The sequence below is a fragment of the Penicillium roqueforti genome (genome assembly GCF_015533775.1).
Source record: "Penicillium roqueforti strain LCP96 04111 chromosome Unknown scaffold_01, whole genome shotgun sequence".
In the NCBI taxonomy this organism is placed as follows: Eukaryota; Fungi; Ascomycota; class Eurotiomycetes; order Eurotiales; family Aspergillaceae; genus Penicillium; species Penicillium roqueforti.
The window spans coordinates 2,521,441-2,536,919 of NW_024067565.1; the positions used below are offsets into that span (position 1 = coordinate 2,521,441).

Here is a 15,479-nt window from a genome sequence, read left to right on the forward strand (position 1 = left end):
TCGTCCGTCGTCTTTATTGTTTCTCTTTCCAACGTTCCTACCATCGCCAAATGTGACTGCACATTAGAGTATGATACAACATATGTATTGCTATATTTTATATCATGACTAACAATGCCGAAAAGAGCTAAAGAATCGCACCTAACGCCAACACGCTTTGCTAGACCAGTTCTAGAATGGGAATCACTTCCTTCCCATTTTCAGCCTAGTCACGAATGTTTTCTACGAATAATTCCGGGTTCCGATCCTTGTAGATGTGGTCAAGGTCAAACCCATCTGACAGCGTTACGTCACAGGGATCAGTGGCTCTAGATGGCCTATCAATAAGTTGCCGCCCCTCAAAAAGTTGGCGGCCATAAACACCGTGCTAGTCATATACTAAGCGAGATCCTATTAATGTCGTGCCACAATCCTGCTAGTTGTGAATCGCCCAGCAAGCATGTTGATACTTTGGTCTGGTTTAATCATCCCCTCTACAGCCATCTATTGGAATGCCGCAGTTTTCGAGTTGAGAGATGATGACGTGGGTGCTGCGGGGCTCTGCGAGTAAATCGCAACTCGCTGAATGGATGGTGAGTTGAGGGGTAATGTTAAATGAAATTATATAAAAGGGTAGTTAGGCGCAGTTATTTCTTATGTGCTAAGAATTGTCATTTCGCTACTTCCTTGTTTTCAAAATTTATAAACCATCTATTTGTGAATTTGCTGAAGAAAACCTATTGATCAGAATGCCTGTTATAGCCATCAACTCGTACGTGATGTTACAAACAGTTTCCCCCCTCAGACCATATTGCTCAGTGCTAATATTTCCAATATTGTAGGTACGACGAATTCAATCAAATCATCAACAGCGGGAAGCCCGTTGTAATCGACTTCTGGGCAACATGGTGTGGGCCTTGCCGAACTATATCGCCTATTTTCGAGAAAATGTCGGAGTTGGCGGAGTTCAACAATCTCGAATTTTACAAAGTTGATGCCGATGAACAAGAACGAATTGCTCAGGAGGTCGGCGTACGTTCAATGCCAACCTTCTATTTATTTAAAGACGGGTTTAAGATTAAAGAACATGTTGGGGCCAACCCGAATGGTTTGGAAGGGCTTCTTCAGGTAGCCGCTTCTGGAGCATGAAAAATGGAAGGCAGGATTGCCCCCATTGCTGGAAGGCGGGGAAGTAGTGAAAGATACCTATCTTTAGAGAATTAACTCTTTGTTTTCCGCCCATAACATTTTCCCATCCCATAATAATAATAATAATGACTTATATCTAGGTGACGGAATTGTGGATTCAGTGTGGCCGCCCTCTTGCTGCCTATAGCTCTTTAGCTAACAAAAGCGAGCTAGTTCCGATGATTGTTTCGGTACAATAGTTCTTAGACTTTAGCACTCAAAACGACCGCCCTCATCTACATAATATCTTAGATTTTCGAGCAGAGGGGCCTAGTTCGATCTGACTTACTGTACCACAGTATGAATTTTAGCTATAGTATCGCGCAAAAATGAACATAAAAAATAATTCAGGTGTTAGTACAGCTGCACCACACGCTAAAAGTGGTGCAGTGGTTCATTAACCATAAAAACAGTCTTAGCAAAGCCTACAAAATGTTAACTCGTTCTTGGCCTAGATCTTGTCAATATTTGACTATTTTGGTTCACTCTGTGGAGGTTCAGATTGTCTACCTATTTTAGGTGGCATTCCATTGTAGCGATACTGTAATAGAACTCGTCCGTCCCTTAAGGGTCTATGTCCACTTGGCTGGAAAATAAATCACCACATATCACACAGTGTATCGACTATGGGCCCACGCCGGAATTCACATAGTTGAGATGTCGATGGTGAGGAGGTGGATTACTGGGAACGTCGAAAATAATATCTCGCGTGGTTGACAGGCGAGGGGGTAGTTCGCTAATCCAAGGAGTTCAAAGAGATGACCTCGAGATTTTAAAGGGATCTACCCATAGAAATCATTATTCACGACTTACACATATACAGAGTAGTGCGCGCTTCCCGGACAAGATCCGAAAAGCAATGCGTCTGCATTCTAGCTATGATGGCTACTCCTTACAGTTACGATATATGAAGTCTTATATCCTTGAGAGTATGTTAGTTAAAATACTGTAACTTATAACTTAGGTAATTGAACAGGCATAACTAACTAGTTAATTATTATGTCTCCGAGTCTACCCCTAATATGTTATATTATTTCTTGGCATTACGGTTTAAGGAACAATCGAAGAGTGTAGGTGGTAACACTAGTTTCGAGACGTACTGTACTTGATATTCTGTTATGCCATTCTGAAGCAGTCTAGGAGTTTGCGGTAGCTGTTGTAATAGGACTTCTAGGTCATTCTCGGAGTGATATAGTAGTCGGGGATAAGGCTAAGTCCACAATCCAGAGCTTAACGCAGACGTGCCAACGTACGTTCCTGGAGCGGGGGCACCTTTAACATTCGTCTGTTTGGCCTGTTTGCATGACTAAGGTTCTAGAAACCCTGGTGTTCAGTATAAATCCCCCTGCCAATCGGTTGGCTATCGCAAAGCCAATCCTCCATGTAGTCCAATGGCTATGTCGTGCTATTGTTGGAGCTTGTATCTCTGCGTATCGCTCATGGCCGCTACTGTTATCGTCGGGTTGGTTGTGCTGCGCCTGCCAATTATTTCGTGGCCTAAGCTAAAATATGGAACACTTAGGACGCTGCTGCTGCAGAACATCCCGTTTCTTATATGGCGATCTCATTCTGTAAGTGGGTCAAATTTAGGAATTCCTGCAAGTCGTGTTGATAGTGGGTCTCGTAGATATGGAAGGATAACTGAGCGATGGTGTATGACATATATTGAATCCCAACGTGAAGGCCATCCTGATCTCGACTAACCTGTCATAGGAAAAGGGGTGTTTGGCATCGCGAGCGAAACCGGTCGTCTATTCGAGTAGTCAGACTAGGTATAAATGAAGTCGCGCATTGTTTGCTGATCTAACCTCGAGGCAGATTTTGAGACTCGCCGGGCATTATTCTAGATACGACAATTTGATGAGTGAAAGCCACCTGAGTAGTTACAGGTCGGCGCAGCAAGCTAACGGCAAAATTGTCTCAGATTAGTCGTAATGATAGGGGAAACAGAAGACGGGCTGGAGTGAGTAAAAGCAACGTAAATTGATTGAGAGGTACGACTAGTCGCACAGAAGATAACGCAGGGGGCGGAGCTCGGTGATCCGAATGAATAGTAAAAATGCCCCACCAAATCGAGAATCAATGAGACTAAGAGGTGAGGGTAAGAAACAAGGGGATTACAAGGGATTGAGGAGGGTTTTATAGATCCACGCACGGGAACGTATAACGACAAAGAGCGCTAAGCCGAAAGGGTTCGTAGAGCCAATAATATGTCCTTTCTTCACCCAATGTCCGATATGGTGCAATAGGGTGTCCCGGTGAAAAGACCATGGTTCTGCGTGGCATCTTGTGGGGGAAACCGTGGTATTTTCGCGCAGGCAAGAATAAAGGATATATATAGTTCTTGAGAGATGATTGACCTAAGACTAGCCAAAACACGACACTTGCATATCCCAGCGGCTCCATCATGAGTCCATCATTGTAGCCCAGAATAGTGATATAACCGGCTTATGTCCGATTCGGTCCAGCCTGGTAAGCCTGGCGCGTGCAAATCCCGGCGGCTTGTTCATGAGTTCTGAGTAGCTCTGGTATAAAAGCCAAGATTGTCACCCTTCAAATTTCTTATAAATCATCATTCAATCATCATTTCCTTCTGAGCCTATTATAATTGAGATGCCATCAAAAGGTCCTCGAAGCCGATCACGGACTATAATGCCTTTATCCGGCTGCCAGACCTATCTATCAAACGTAAGAGAGCCAAAGTAATAAAATAACGTCTACGGGGAATTCATAGAAGGCTTTATTCGCTAGTATTTAGATAAATATAACGAAGAATACCACTCTAGTCTTAACAGTGGTGAGGCTTTTTTAGAATATATTAGAGCGAAGAAACAGGCCGTAACCTTCCTCGTGAATTAGGACAGGATGTGGCTGCAGTATTCTTTAAACAGTCAATTTGCTAATCCTTTGCTGACCAGAGAAGCTTTCTAATGATCTTAGTAAAGAGTATAGGCTTAACTTACGCGCTAAGCAATAGCCGCCATTTAGTATCAACGAGCTCTTACTTATTACCTATCATTTGCTAGATACCTGCGATATAGCTTTTTGTACTTTCCGATGCCTTTTACAATTAAACACGTTGCGAAAAATGATAACTTCAATATCAGCCCAACTCTGTCTACCGGGTACATAAGGGGCAATGATGCCCTTAAATAGAAGGATATCAAGCTATTCATGGTGAAAACCCCTTAATATGTATATGCCGAATTGGGCACAAAGTGCGGGCGGGGTTTGGGGGTACTTTTGTCTTTGCTGGCTGTCAGATCAAGAACATTCTTTTCACCTTACTCTTACCTCATCGCAATGGACTCTATTGAATTTTCAAATCGTTCAGCTTATGCAACTGAATTGGGCATTGAGTTCCTTGGCCCTAACGAATTCGATCGCTGGCCAGAGACCCATCGAAGATTGTTTGAAGATGTACAAAAGCTCGGCAATCAAAAATATAATTCGTTCGTTGTTCGCATCACCAGAGAATCTATTCAAAAACCATGGATGCGCGCAACAAAGGCGCGCGCCGAGCGTCTCTCAATGTTGGCCGAACGATCCTATCGCGAACACAAAAACGAGTCGGGATGGAGGTACGCAGTTGAGAACGAGATCATGTACCGCTTCACAGTGGAAGTTTCCTGGTAAGAAAATTCGAACAGTTTGTTGAATGCAGACTTAACGTACGGCACAGCCCGACTTGTCGCAATAGGCTATGGCAATCTGAAATACCTGCTGCAACGGGTAGCATCGAGCAGCAAGCCCGCTCACTAGAGGATCGACGACGGAAACGCAAGCCATGCCAGTGTTCAAGCGCTCGAGGTGACAATAGGTCTGTTTTGTGTTCTATCATCGAGGAAATTACTAGTTATTCCTTCTAACCAGTCCATAGGTATGATGGCGGAGTCAATATGCTCTTTTCGGACAGAGCGGAGGCGATGATCAAACACAATCCCCCAATTGTGATATCCACGCATCCGCGTAAATTGAAGAATTCCGAATTCCCAGATCGCATCTTTGGACTACGACAGACCGACAACCTACGATGTTCGCTAGACTCGCTTGATAAGAGGCATATGGAATCGTCCAACATAACTCTGCGTAATTCCATAGAGCTGAGTCCATTTGGTGCCGAGCCTGAGCCTCTACTTTTCCCGTTCTTCATGATAGAAGCCAAATCAAGCCAGGGGGCTGACCGAGCAAAAAATCTAATGCAGTCTGCATTTTGCCTCCGCCGTTTGTTGAAAATTCAGCATGACCTTGTCATCGCAACAGATGAGGAAACGCAGTGGGCAACAGGGCCGCTCATATGGTTTCTTACTACACGTGGAGAACAGTGGGACGTATACGCAGGATTTGTGGAAGAAGACGATAGTGAAGTTGTCAAATACGTAGGTGAAAATTATTCCCTACAGAAATCATTCGAGGTGCTTACTAGCGTCAGCCTTTTGTTCATCTGTGGAATGGAGACATTCGCTGGCGGGACGGCGCCTTGCAGCTTCTGCTGGTTATTGACTACATCTTTGATTGGGCTCGTGATGTCTACCGAGATGCCATTATCAAAGAACTCAGCACAATAGCGACTGGTGAAGTAAACGACCGAGATCCAGATATTTTTTCGACAATTTCTCGACAGATGTCGCAAATTACTAGCTGGATGGACCCCGACGAAGCGCAAACCGAGCTCTCATTCATTTCTGAATCAAATGATCCCGGCTTTTTGAACATAAGTCTACCAGAGGGCGTGATCCGTGATGCTTCTATCTTTGAGTCTCGTTTCCTTTTGCTCCAAATTACTGAGGATGACGTCGATAATTTTCTTCTCTCTTTCTCATCTGAAGAGGATGCTAAATTATGGCTTCAAAGTGTACTAAATCATCTTGCAAACGCCTGGAAAGTCAGCTCTAATACCATCTGCGCCATGGAAAGCATTTGGACTGGGGGGCTCAGGCTAACACGTGGGAACCACCAGCGGCATGAATTGTTCTATATCAGTATCACAATACTGATGTTTATTACCAATAACTGGGAGCCTACAAGGCAGCTCACGTGCCTTGCAATTTCTGAAGGTGCTTTAAACACTCTTTTAGAAAAGTTTGCGTGCGAGAGAACTTCTAGCTTTGACCGTTGTCCGGAAGTAGGGGAATCAAGTATGCAAACTTTTCTGGAGCGCATCTTGAAACAGTCAATTATGGATAATCTTACAGCAGCGATATCTATGCTGTGTCTCTCGAGTTTCTCTTCTGAGCATGAACAGACGATACCATACTATTTCCAGGTGAAGAGGTCAAGAGAAGTTACTGCTGGACTTCGAGTTGATAAATCTCCTCACCTGACACAAATGGTGCAAAGCGTTTACTTGAACCACAAAATCGGACAAAGACAACCAATGGATACATATGTCTCCTTCTCACGCCATCAAAGCAAGCAAAACATCGAGTATAGAGGGGATACGATTGAGATGTGGCCTCATTTACCACGACTTGTGAAAAGCGGAAATGATGGCGTATTGGTGGATGGGATGTTCCACTCGGGGGATTTCCCAAGACGAGGGCTCTTTGTTTTCCGTGATTTGGATAACTATGAAAGCCTATCCAGTCTATTAACTAGGGTATCAAGGGATGGTATCTACTTCAAAACTTTCCAGTTTTGTCCGGACCAACCCTTTGTGGATGGATTTCGGCACCTCAACAGCCCGGTCCGATTTACTCAAGATTGGCTAAAACGGTCAAAGTCAAAGTCAATACTGTGTTGGAGGGAAAAGCTGGAAGCCTTGGACCGCCTACGCGGCTGCCAATTGGGTGGAAGGCCATCTTCTCCAATGATCATTTCGTCAGATGAAGAATAAGACAAGGTAAATTTGACTAAACTATCAATGGTAATAAGCGAAATACCGTTAAGATACAAATTGTTAGTTTCAAGGAGAATATATTCATACCGTGGAAGCCTGGGACTCAGGATCGTTCTTGGTCAATATTGGATTTGGAATCTAAGGTGGAAAAGATACGTATAAAGAGTTCACAGCACATTATGGCGTCACGGATGATGATATGCACAGTAAAGAGAGAAAAGATCTTCTACTTGAACAAAGGTCTCGCTAGGCAGAATAAGGCTCAAGTCGGTCCTAACATACATTTCATAAACCAGAAAACTTTGTTTTCACTCAGTCCCAGGGGTAAATGATGCCGCAATGCAAATCTCGAGAGAACTTCGCATCTCTTTGCCGGGGGGATAAACGAGAGAGACTTTGAGATTCCGACCATGTAGTTCCATCCTTACATCATACCAGATCTCATAATACTTGTTACCCTGTGATCCTTTCAATGGGACAGGATATTCCTCTTTCCACTTGGTCAGGTCCACACTGATCATCCCAGCGCTCTCACACCCTGAATATATGTCAGTCTCCACGTTAATCGTTAATCCGGCGAATACACTGCAATTATATAACAAGATATTACTCACCTAGATTGTAAGGATGAGTAATTTGGTAATGGTCTTGAGCATTCTCAATGTCTGAGTAGTACAGGCGCTGCGAAAAGTCCCAATCTTCGTTTTCCCCAAATTGTTGATACAGCGTTTCGCTAAAGCAATCGTCGAAAGCAACTATTTGACCCTACGCACGGTGTTATGTGTTAACCAGAATCATTCAAACCCAAATGAACAACTGCATGATGAGCAAAAGGGGTGACATTTTACCCTTTTAATGACCCAATTGACACAGCGATGAACATAAAGTTTTTTGTCCTTTGGGTGTCTCGTTCCGCCGGGGGTATCTCTATGGCCAGGGTACTTGTTGTCATATTCCTCATTCTGGAGAATCCCGATGTTTGCCATAATCTGACGAGAGGGTCCGTTGCTTTTGTCGATTGCACGGTATACTGCTCCCCGCGAAACCAGAGTCTCCGCCTCCCTGCCACAGACAAGTAAGATGACGTTTTTTAATCGTTTCGAGGGGTGAAAGTACCAATCTGATTGATATAAAGGCTGGAGCTCCTGGAATTCTTTTTTCAAGAATTGTCTCAAAGTGGGTGACTGTGAATACCCTCCAACTAGCATAATTTTCTTGGTTCATTAGGCAGGGTTGCCCCATGATTCTCAAAAATTGGCAGCCTTACCTGCACAAATCTTTTCTTCTCTTTGGATGCAACTATTTGTTCTTGAATGAGCTTCGCGATACCATTAAGACTGTCCTGGAACCAGCCAAACACTTCACTCCTGAAAATAAGCAGAAGTTAGAACATAGCCTCAGATAGATTGAAAAGCCGGAAGCCATGTGGGGAGGACGTCTTACCACGGTACTTTAACCCTGTTTTTATAGAAGCCTTTAGTGTCATCTGCCTCTAGACCATGAACTATGAAGTATTCAAACCCGTCGAGGCCTTGCGAATTGTCAAACACTCGTTTCAGAGTGCCTTCGAAATGCGGAAGAATGTTATGCTGAAGCTGCTCTTCGGCTGATATGTTTTTTTGTTCCAAAGATTCATTGTTTCTCAGCAGGTCTCTGAAATGACGCTCCATAGCATGATTCACATACACCGAGCCAAAGTTCCCACCTGTTTCAAATGTAAGGGCTTGATATTCAACGCGAAATTCAGACATACCGGTAGGAGTGGCAGCTTCACTGAATCGAAAAGGGCTTCGAGAATCGATTGTGTAGGTGGTGACATCCTGTGTAGTGTTGTAAGCCTTGTAATATTTTGTCAAGAGAAAGCAGCAACTAACTACTGTCCCTCCTCCGGCATCACACACGATAAATGTTTCTCCTGTCTATAATTAATGAGTTTAAGCTTCCAAATACATTATTGCGCTCTTATGGTCCAATACATACCATAAGGGATTTCGCATCAACGAGCTGGTCAAGAGCAAATGCCGACGCCGCCTCGGGTTCGTTTACCAAGAACAAATCAAACCCTTGACCAAAACCCACAGCTTCCACTGATTGTTTCAAGATCTCTTGTAGGCTCCAAGAAGCTTTGAGTGGCCAACCGGCCGGAACAGACAGAGCTAGCTCAACCTTGCTTGTGTCTTTAAAGCTTTCAAACTGACCTAGATGCTTCTTGGTGTGTCTGAAAACTTCGACCAGATAATCTCGAATCACATCGTTCACATCTTTGCCTAATGCCTTCAAAGTTTCTTCGAGATCTTCATATGGTGGGGCCGCCTTGTTGGTTTGAGAATCGGTATATGAGCCATTTGTAGAAGAGCCACGGTTCCCTTGATGATTGTGACCAGACAGCAAGTCAGCTAGAAGAAGCTTTGAAAACTTAATTGGCTTGTTAGATGCATCCAACGCTTCATTGGGCAGAACCTCTTGGGCTTTCAGTTGAGCTCCGTAGCCCCAGTAAAAATCATCGCCGAGGTACAAGCTTTCGCTGGGGACCTCGCCCCTATTGTGACTAGAAGCAGCGTTGGGCCATGCAATAACTGATTTTATTGCATTCTTGCTTATACCTGTTGTTGGTCGTTTACCAAGCTTGAATTTATAGTATGAAACTGAGGTCATGGTAGTTCCAAAGTCAATCCCGACGAGAAATGTGGGATTTGGCGTTCGGGGGTTGCCATTTGATCGCTTCGAACCAGGCGAATCCACTGGTTGTTCTCCGACCGTCTTGTTGGAGCTTGAAGAGGTGATACGTTCATTATCGTCAGATAGAATGTCTTCGTATCGCCGCTTTCGGTAGGGCATGGACCGCTTTGACGTGGGAGGCATATTTGATCGAGTTTCGACGAATTTCCAAAATAACCCCTGGAGGTAGAAATTAAGGGGCCTGTCCGTACGGAAAATTCTGTGCGGGCTAATTCATAGCCACAGTTGGCGCTTGCGCTAGCAGGGATCTCGTTGTGCTGAGGTTAGCATGGCGCAGCTAACATAGCACAGCCTATGAAACCGCCCTCACCGACTATTCTCGCACATTCCAGTCCAACCCCTGGAAACTCTCCTTATCTTCGTCAGCTGCATCATCAATCTGGTTTTGTTGTACATGGTGGTCACCTGACCATCAGCCCGGTGCGGCAGGCACCAACCCCCACAACTAGATAGTTGGGCATTCTGCCCCTTTAGGAATAGAGAACTCTCTCCCTCTCTCATTCCATCACTACACTGTAGTTGCATCGGGTTTGAATTCTCAAACATATCAAGATGAGTCTGGAAGTCCAGATGCCGGGGGTTGGATCATCGCGTGCAGGATCCACGAGCTCTGGTCTCAGACTCGCAGAACGGTGGTATTATGACTCCACTCCACCCATACCGGACCAGAGTGATCATTTTCCATATCTCATGCTAGACACAAGGCTCCGTCCTAGGCGAGATAAACGCAGGGAGGAATCAAATCCGGCGCCTAGGCTTAAGAGAGAGCTGTCAGACGACTCTTCTACAAGTTCAGCGGCGGTTAAGAACCGAAGAATACTCAAAGTTTCAACCCAAGTAGGCATTAAAATCGATTGAGTGGCAACCATTGTTAAGGAACACTGACCAACAGTACTTTAGCGGCTCAGGGGAGCCGATCAGGCTTGCGTCAATTCGACCAGAATCTGTGAGACAAATACGAGTGCATCAATCCCCGCCAATGTTGAAACCCCGCATGGAAACACCAGAAACACGGATATACAGGACAATCCAGTTTCCATCAGAGAGACTAAATCAGACATGGGTCTTCTGAAGCGGCAGAATGACCTGCTGAAGCGGGAGATCGACCTCATAAGCATCCGCCGCGACAGGAAAATTGTTTCTTTACAGGAAAATGTGACCTGTCTCCAAGAATTCAACAAAGAACTCAATACAATGCTGGGCCAATACAGAGAAATGAAGGAAGTTGAGACCCATGCGTCTGGGGTACTGGCAGATGAAGTCATGGAACTGAGAGCAAAACTCAGACAAAGAGACGAGCAATTAGAAGGAAAAATCCACCAGATTTCTACACTTGACGAGCAGCTTAGCGCTCATGAGGGGATGATACAAATCAAGGAAGATTGGCGTCTCGATTTTACTTGTTCCTCAAGCTTCTCAAAGGCTTTGGCTGAACTGGAAGGAAGGACCCGGCGCTTAGCAGACATGCTTGCGCAATGTTTATCGAGGCAGAAGATCTCAAAAATGCGTAAAAAGCCACGCAAGGAAAAGTTACTTCATAGCTTCGTTAAACGCCTACTTGGAACAGTGGGCGTTCTGGATACCAATCCAATTGAGGCGATGCGCGCCTTAATCTTTGGTTTTGTGCGAGATCGGATATTTTTCTCTGAATGCTGGACAGCTCTACACTCTGAGGGCTATATACTGCGAGAATTACAACAGTTGATACGAAAGACCTGTATGTGACCAGCATGCCTCAGAACAAGCTTTGGCTAACCTCACTGTTTCACCCAACATAGCCCCTCCTGGTACCTTGGAATCACTGCACAGAGCTTCTGTTGAATCAATGCTCAACGATGATCATCAGTTTAAGCATTGTTGGATCCAAAAGGAAGTGGAAGATACCCAAACTCAGTTCCTGAGGCTATTCTGCCCGTTGTTCGATACTCAGGTGTTTGAAGAAGTCAAGCATCAGATCACCAGAGACTTGGGAATCGCTTTTGAAGGTGCTTTTGAAGCCCGTGCTCGGTTCATACCGCCTGAGGGGTCTCGGTATAGACTGTTACACTTCAAGGCTGGGGAAAAATTCGATCCTGCTTATATGAAGATCGAAGAAACCAATTCAAAAGCAACTTCTGCAATTTCCCATCGAGGTATTCATCGGATTAAGGTATGTGTCCACGGTTGCCTTATTGAGCACCCCATCAACAAAGATTCTTCTTCCGGAGATATTCCTCAATCACTGGATCAGCCTTTGATTCCTGAAGACGGGGGGCTCTGTGGCAGAGAAACAGGGATCTTGAAGAGCGATAAGGCAATTGTCATATTGGAGAATTAAATTTATCTTTGAAAATAATGCATATAAAACAGCCTTTTCATATCCTTGTCCTCGCCTTGGTATCTGTATAAAACAGTCTGTGCAAGCTTCACCAAAAGCTCGCATCATTTGCGGACTATAGAGAACCACGCACTGCAATGCATAGGGACGGAGAGCGCTCAGACGGGGATGCAAAAGTGGAAACAATTAGCATCCACCAAGAGGCGTGGTCTGAGATCGAAGAATCGTGGCGTTGTAATCTAGCTATTGTTCTAATTTGGAAAGCCAAAAGTCATCTAGTGGATACTGGCTCGAACTTCAGGAAGACATGGATGGCTTAATTAGCTCACTGTCAAGGTTGATGGTTGGTGTCTATATAGGCTTGTTTTTCATTGTGGCAATCTTGCTAATATTTTGTTTCCCCACTTAGAAGGGTTCGGTCGCTGATTATTTTTGCTCAATTTTTGAAGAGATGAAAGATGCGAACGTAATGAAAACCCTGGGTAAGTGGACTCTCTGGACATTTAAGCTTGTCGTGAGCAAGTATATATTGGTACGAAGAGAATCTGCGCCAATTTGCTAATAAACTTTATAATCTATAAATCTATAAAGATAACCAACCTACTCTTCGGTCTCGAAAATTGAAGATAATATCTAGGTATTGCAGTGGGGGTTTCCACAGCATGATGACTAAGGGGCTATGTGATAATAAAGCACCCCCGAGGCATAGATAGCAACGAAGACACCTTTCCACCTTCACTTCTCAGGAGTCACCCCATGGTGTTCTCCTCTCTAGCACCCTACTACTCCAAGTGACGATTCTGCTCTCACACCTGTTTCGCAGGCAGGCATGTCGTTGACCCTGTCCCAGGGTCCCCTCTTCAGTAGCTACTAAAAGCTTGGTGTTAAGAAAAGAAAGAGGCCTACCTAATTATTAAGGCATGAATAACTTGTATAACCAATTTTCTAGGTGAGCTCTAGAACTGTTCAAAGGTGAGCTCATTATGATCAGCTTTATAGAAATGAGCTCGTTATGAGCAATCCTCTAATCTCTCCATATTAAGGAAGAAGAAGAATCTCTGTTTCAGATGCTTAAGGATTAGTCTTGCAATCAAGATGAATCATACTGCCTTAGAGCCTCATTTCTATCCTAGTTGATGTAATTTCATATTCAATTCATACGTCTTTCACTATCTTCTTACCTGGACTTTAATCCTAACAAAAGCAAGATAGTAGGTTAGAATCACTAATGAAAGCTTTATATTAGCCAAATTCATAAACAGATTAGAAACAGAGCTAAAAATAGGTGGTTAAGGCTCAGGTAGTTTCCAGCTAGAGTGGGTCAGCCAAGAAACTAGTCAGCTAGCAATATTCAAGAGACAATCAAATCCAAGGAGACTCGTACGAAAATAGAAAATAAAGAAAAAGAAAAATTAGCAGCAGTTTCGTAATAGGCGTCTCGCCGTGAAATGCAACCTACGCACAAAAATTTGATTTATACACCAATCAGTGTCAAACGTGCATTTTGGCGAACAGTACCTTCTATGCACGTCGACACATACAATACCAACTTGGCATATTGAGAGAATGGTCTGAGCCATGATGAAGTCCTTGATGTTTCTGCTCAACATATAAAGACACTTGTACGAGCGTAACAGCCCTCACTCATCAGACCTCAATAGCTTTTTCAGTTACCGTAACATTTCAAAACTCTTTAAATATGTCTTTCAGTATTTACACGGCCGAATATCTTGGTGCACCTAACCATAAAGCCATTTACATTGAAACCAATCCCACCGCCCCCCGAATGTCTGAAAGAGGACGTCTCTACCATGTCACTGGAAATTTACTCTAGGGTATGAGATACAACCCAAGAGGTTCCTTTGACCCTAAGCTCTCGGCGTCTTATGTTCCAGGCACAAAGAAAATTATTGGATCGATTGTACACACAGATTTGTCCAGATTCGAGACAGAGTATTGCAGAGCAGTCGAGGCGCCTCGAGCCCAGTTGACGCTTGGGGGTAAACAGTTGTATCCTGGTACACCACTTTATCGTTATGGAGACTGGTTACAAGATGTTCAGAAATTGGCATTTGAAAAGGGCATCTTAAAGCGGTAGAATGAGGTAAGTCAATCAAGTCCATTTATCAAGGTACAACCTCTGACGGACTGGATCCGAAAGCAAGCGCACAGGTACTTCAGAGCCCTTGTAAAAGATGTTCTTTCTACAGCTGGACGTATTTCCCAACATATCACGACACTGGGTCACCAGCGCAATTTTATTCTTTCCTCGTATTCTCCCATCGAATATATGATTCTCACTATATAAGCGGGAGATTCACAGTGAGATTAGTTTGAACGATCTCTTCTCTCCGATTAGGGTGTTGAAAAGAGCCGAGAGGTTGGCTTCGCGTACAAGAAACGTAAAATGCAGAGTCTATGGCTTTCCTTTTAACGACTAAGACCAATGTTTTATATTTCCCCAATATACCATCAGTAGAAGACCGACGAGTAGACAACTTGCATCATTAGGTATTCAACCGGGTACTGATCAAATATATCCGGGATAAGCTCAAGCCAGTCCGGTTTCATTTGACAATACAAGGTTAAATTGCAAAAATCCCAAAATTCGGGGTACCAGCCTGACAAATTCCAGTCGATCAGAGTAACTTTAAAGTCTGCATCTCCATTATCGCAGACCCCTCTTCGCTCCACAATTATGTTCTTTGGTTACAGATCTCCATGAGTAAAGACAATTCGATGGTTCTTGAGAGTGCAGTTGACCATTTCTTTCAACAATCGAATGTAGTGTGGAGACTGCATTTGGCCCAGTCTCTCCAGTATTCCTTGATTCATCTGCTTCTGGTCCTTGAATGGCCCGGAAATGGCTGGGTTGTTATCAGGGGTTAAAAGAACACCGTCGGTATAAGGCGTGCCATTCAAATTCCCAAAGTAGCCAGGTGATGGTATTGTTCGCAATTCATTGACCGCCTGTCTGATCCTCTGGCTGATCGTCGTCTTCTCGGTTGGGGTAAGCGATGGCAGTAATTTTTGCAAGTCTGTACCAGGGACGAAATCCATAACCACATATCTTTTCTGGGTCTCTGGGTCGATGAAGTTGGCGTAAACCTTTGGCACAGAAACCTTGCTGTTAGCTGCAACAAATTTCATGTTCTCAGCTTCCAAAGGCGGGATCGAATACCCGATTTTGACCGCGAAGCGTTCCTTCACTCGAACCACTTTGATGGCATTTGTTCGTATACTAAGGACATCGGTCGATGCCTCAATGTCGGCAATAGTTGGTAGTTCAATGATCGAATGAAGCTCGTTATTCATCTCGGTGAACATAGTGGATCGTGTTAATAAAGTCAAAAGGGATGCCGCCGAAGTACAGCAAAGGATTTCCTGGGCTTTATATATTGTTTGACAAGAGCAAAC

The 15,479-nt window shown here is 44.1% G+C and overlaps 5 protein-coding genes across 5 annotated transcripts; 3 read left to right on the forward strand and 2 right to left on the reverse strand.

The window, feature by feature from the left end:
- Nucleotides 1–728: 728 nt before the first annotated feature.
- On the forward strand, nt 729–1,128 carry LCP9604111_1405 (thioredoxin family protein; the record flags this gene model as incomplete). Its single annotated transcript, XM_039077772.1, has 2 exons — nt 729–751; nt 822–1,128. 2 exons carry the CDS (start codon nt 729–731, stop codon nt 1,126–1,128), a joined length of 330 nt encoding a protein of 109 aa, XP_038933953.1.
- A 3,342-nt stretch (nt 1,129–4,470) lies between these two features.
- LCP9604111_1406 (uncharacterized protein) lies at nt 4,471–6,135 on the forward strand (the record flags this gene model as incomplete). The annotated part of the gene is made up of 5 exons (XM_039077783.1): nt 4,471–4,799; nt 4,850–4,987; nt 5,048–5,546; nt 5,600–6,052; nt 6,106–6,135. The coding sequence occupies 5 exons, from the start codon at nt 4,471–4,473 to the stop codon at nt 6,133–6,135; spliced, it is 1,449 nt and encodes a 482-aa protein (XP_038933954.1).
- Nucleotides 6,136–7,314: 1,179 nt separating this feature from the next.
- On the reverse strand, nt 7,315–9,868 carry LCP9604111_1407 (Hsp70 family protein; the record flags this gene model as incomplete). Its single annotated transcript, XM_039077794.1, has 9 exons — nt 7,315–7,544; nt 7,621–7,771; nt 7,855–8,068; nt 8,123–8,220; nt 8,274–8,373; nt 8,450–8,711; nt 8,760–8,826; nt 8,881–8,925; nt 8,987–9,868. The coding sequence occupies 9 exons, from the start codon at nt 9,866–9,868 to the stop codon at nt 7,315–7,317; spliced, it is 2,049 nt and encodes a 682-aa protein (XP_038933955.1).
- A 429-nt stretch (nt 9,869–10,297) lies between these two features.
- On the forward strand, nt 10,298–12,936 carry LCP9604111_1408 (uncharacterized protein; the record flags this gene model as incomplete). The annotated part of the gene is made up of 4 exons (XM_039077805.1): nt 10,298–10,582; nt 10,646–11,462; nt 11,524–11,894; nt 12,886–12,936. 4 exons carry the CDS (start codon nt 10,298–10,300, stop codon nt 12,934–12,936), a joined length of 1,524 nt encoding a protein of 507 aa, XP_038933956.1.
- Nucleotides 12,937–14,771: 1,835 nt separating this feature from the next.
- Nucleotides 14,772–15,389, reverse strand: LCP9604111_1409 (uncharacterized protein; the record flags this gene model as incomplete). Its single annotated transcript, XM_039077816.1, has 1 exon — nt 14,772–15,389. The coding sequence occupies one exon, from the start codon at nt 15,387–15,389 to the stop codon at nt 14,772–14,774; it is 618 nt and encodes a 205-aa protein (XP_038933957.1).
- Between the last annotated feature and the right edge of the window lie 90 nt (nt 15,390–15,479).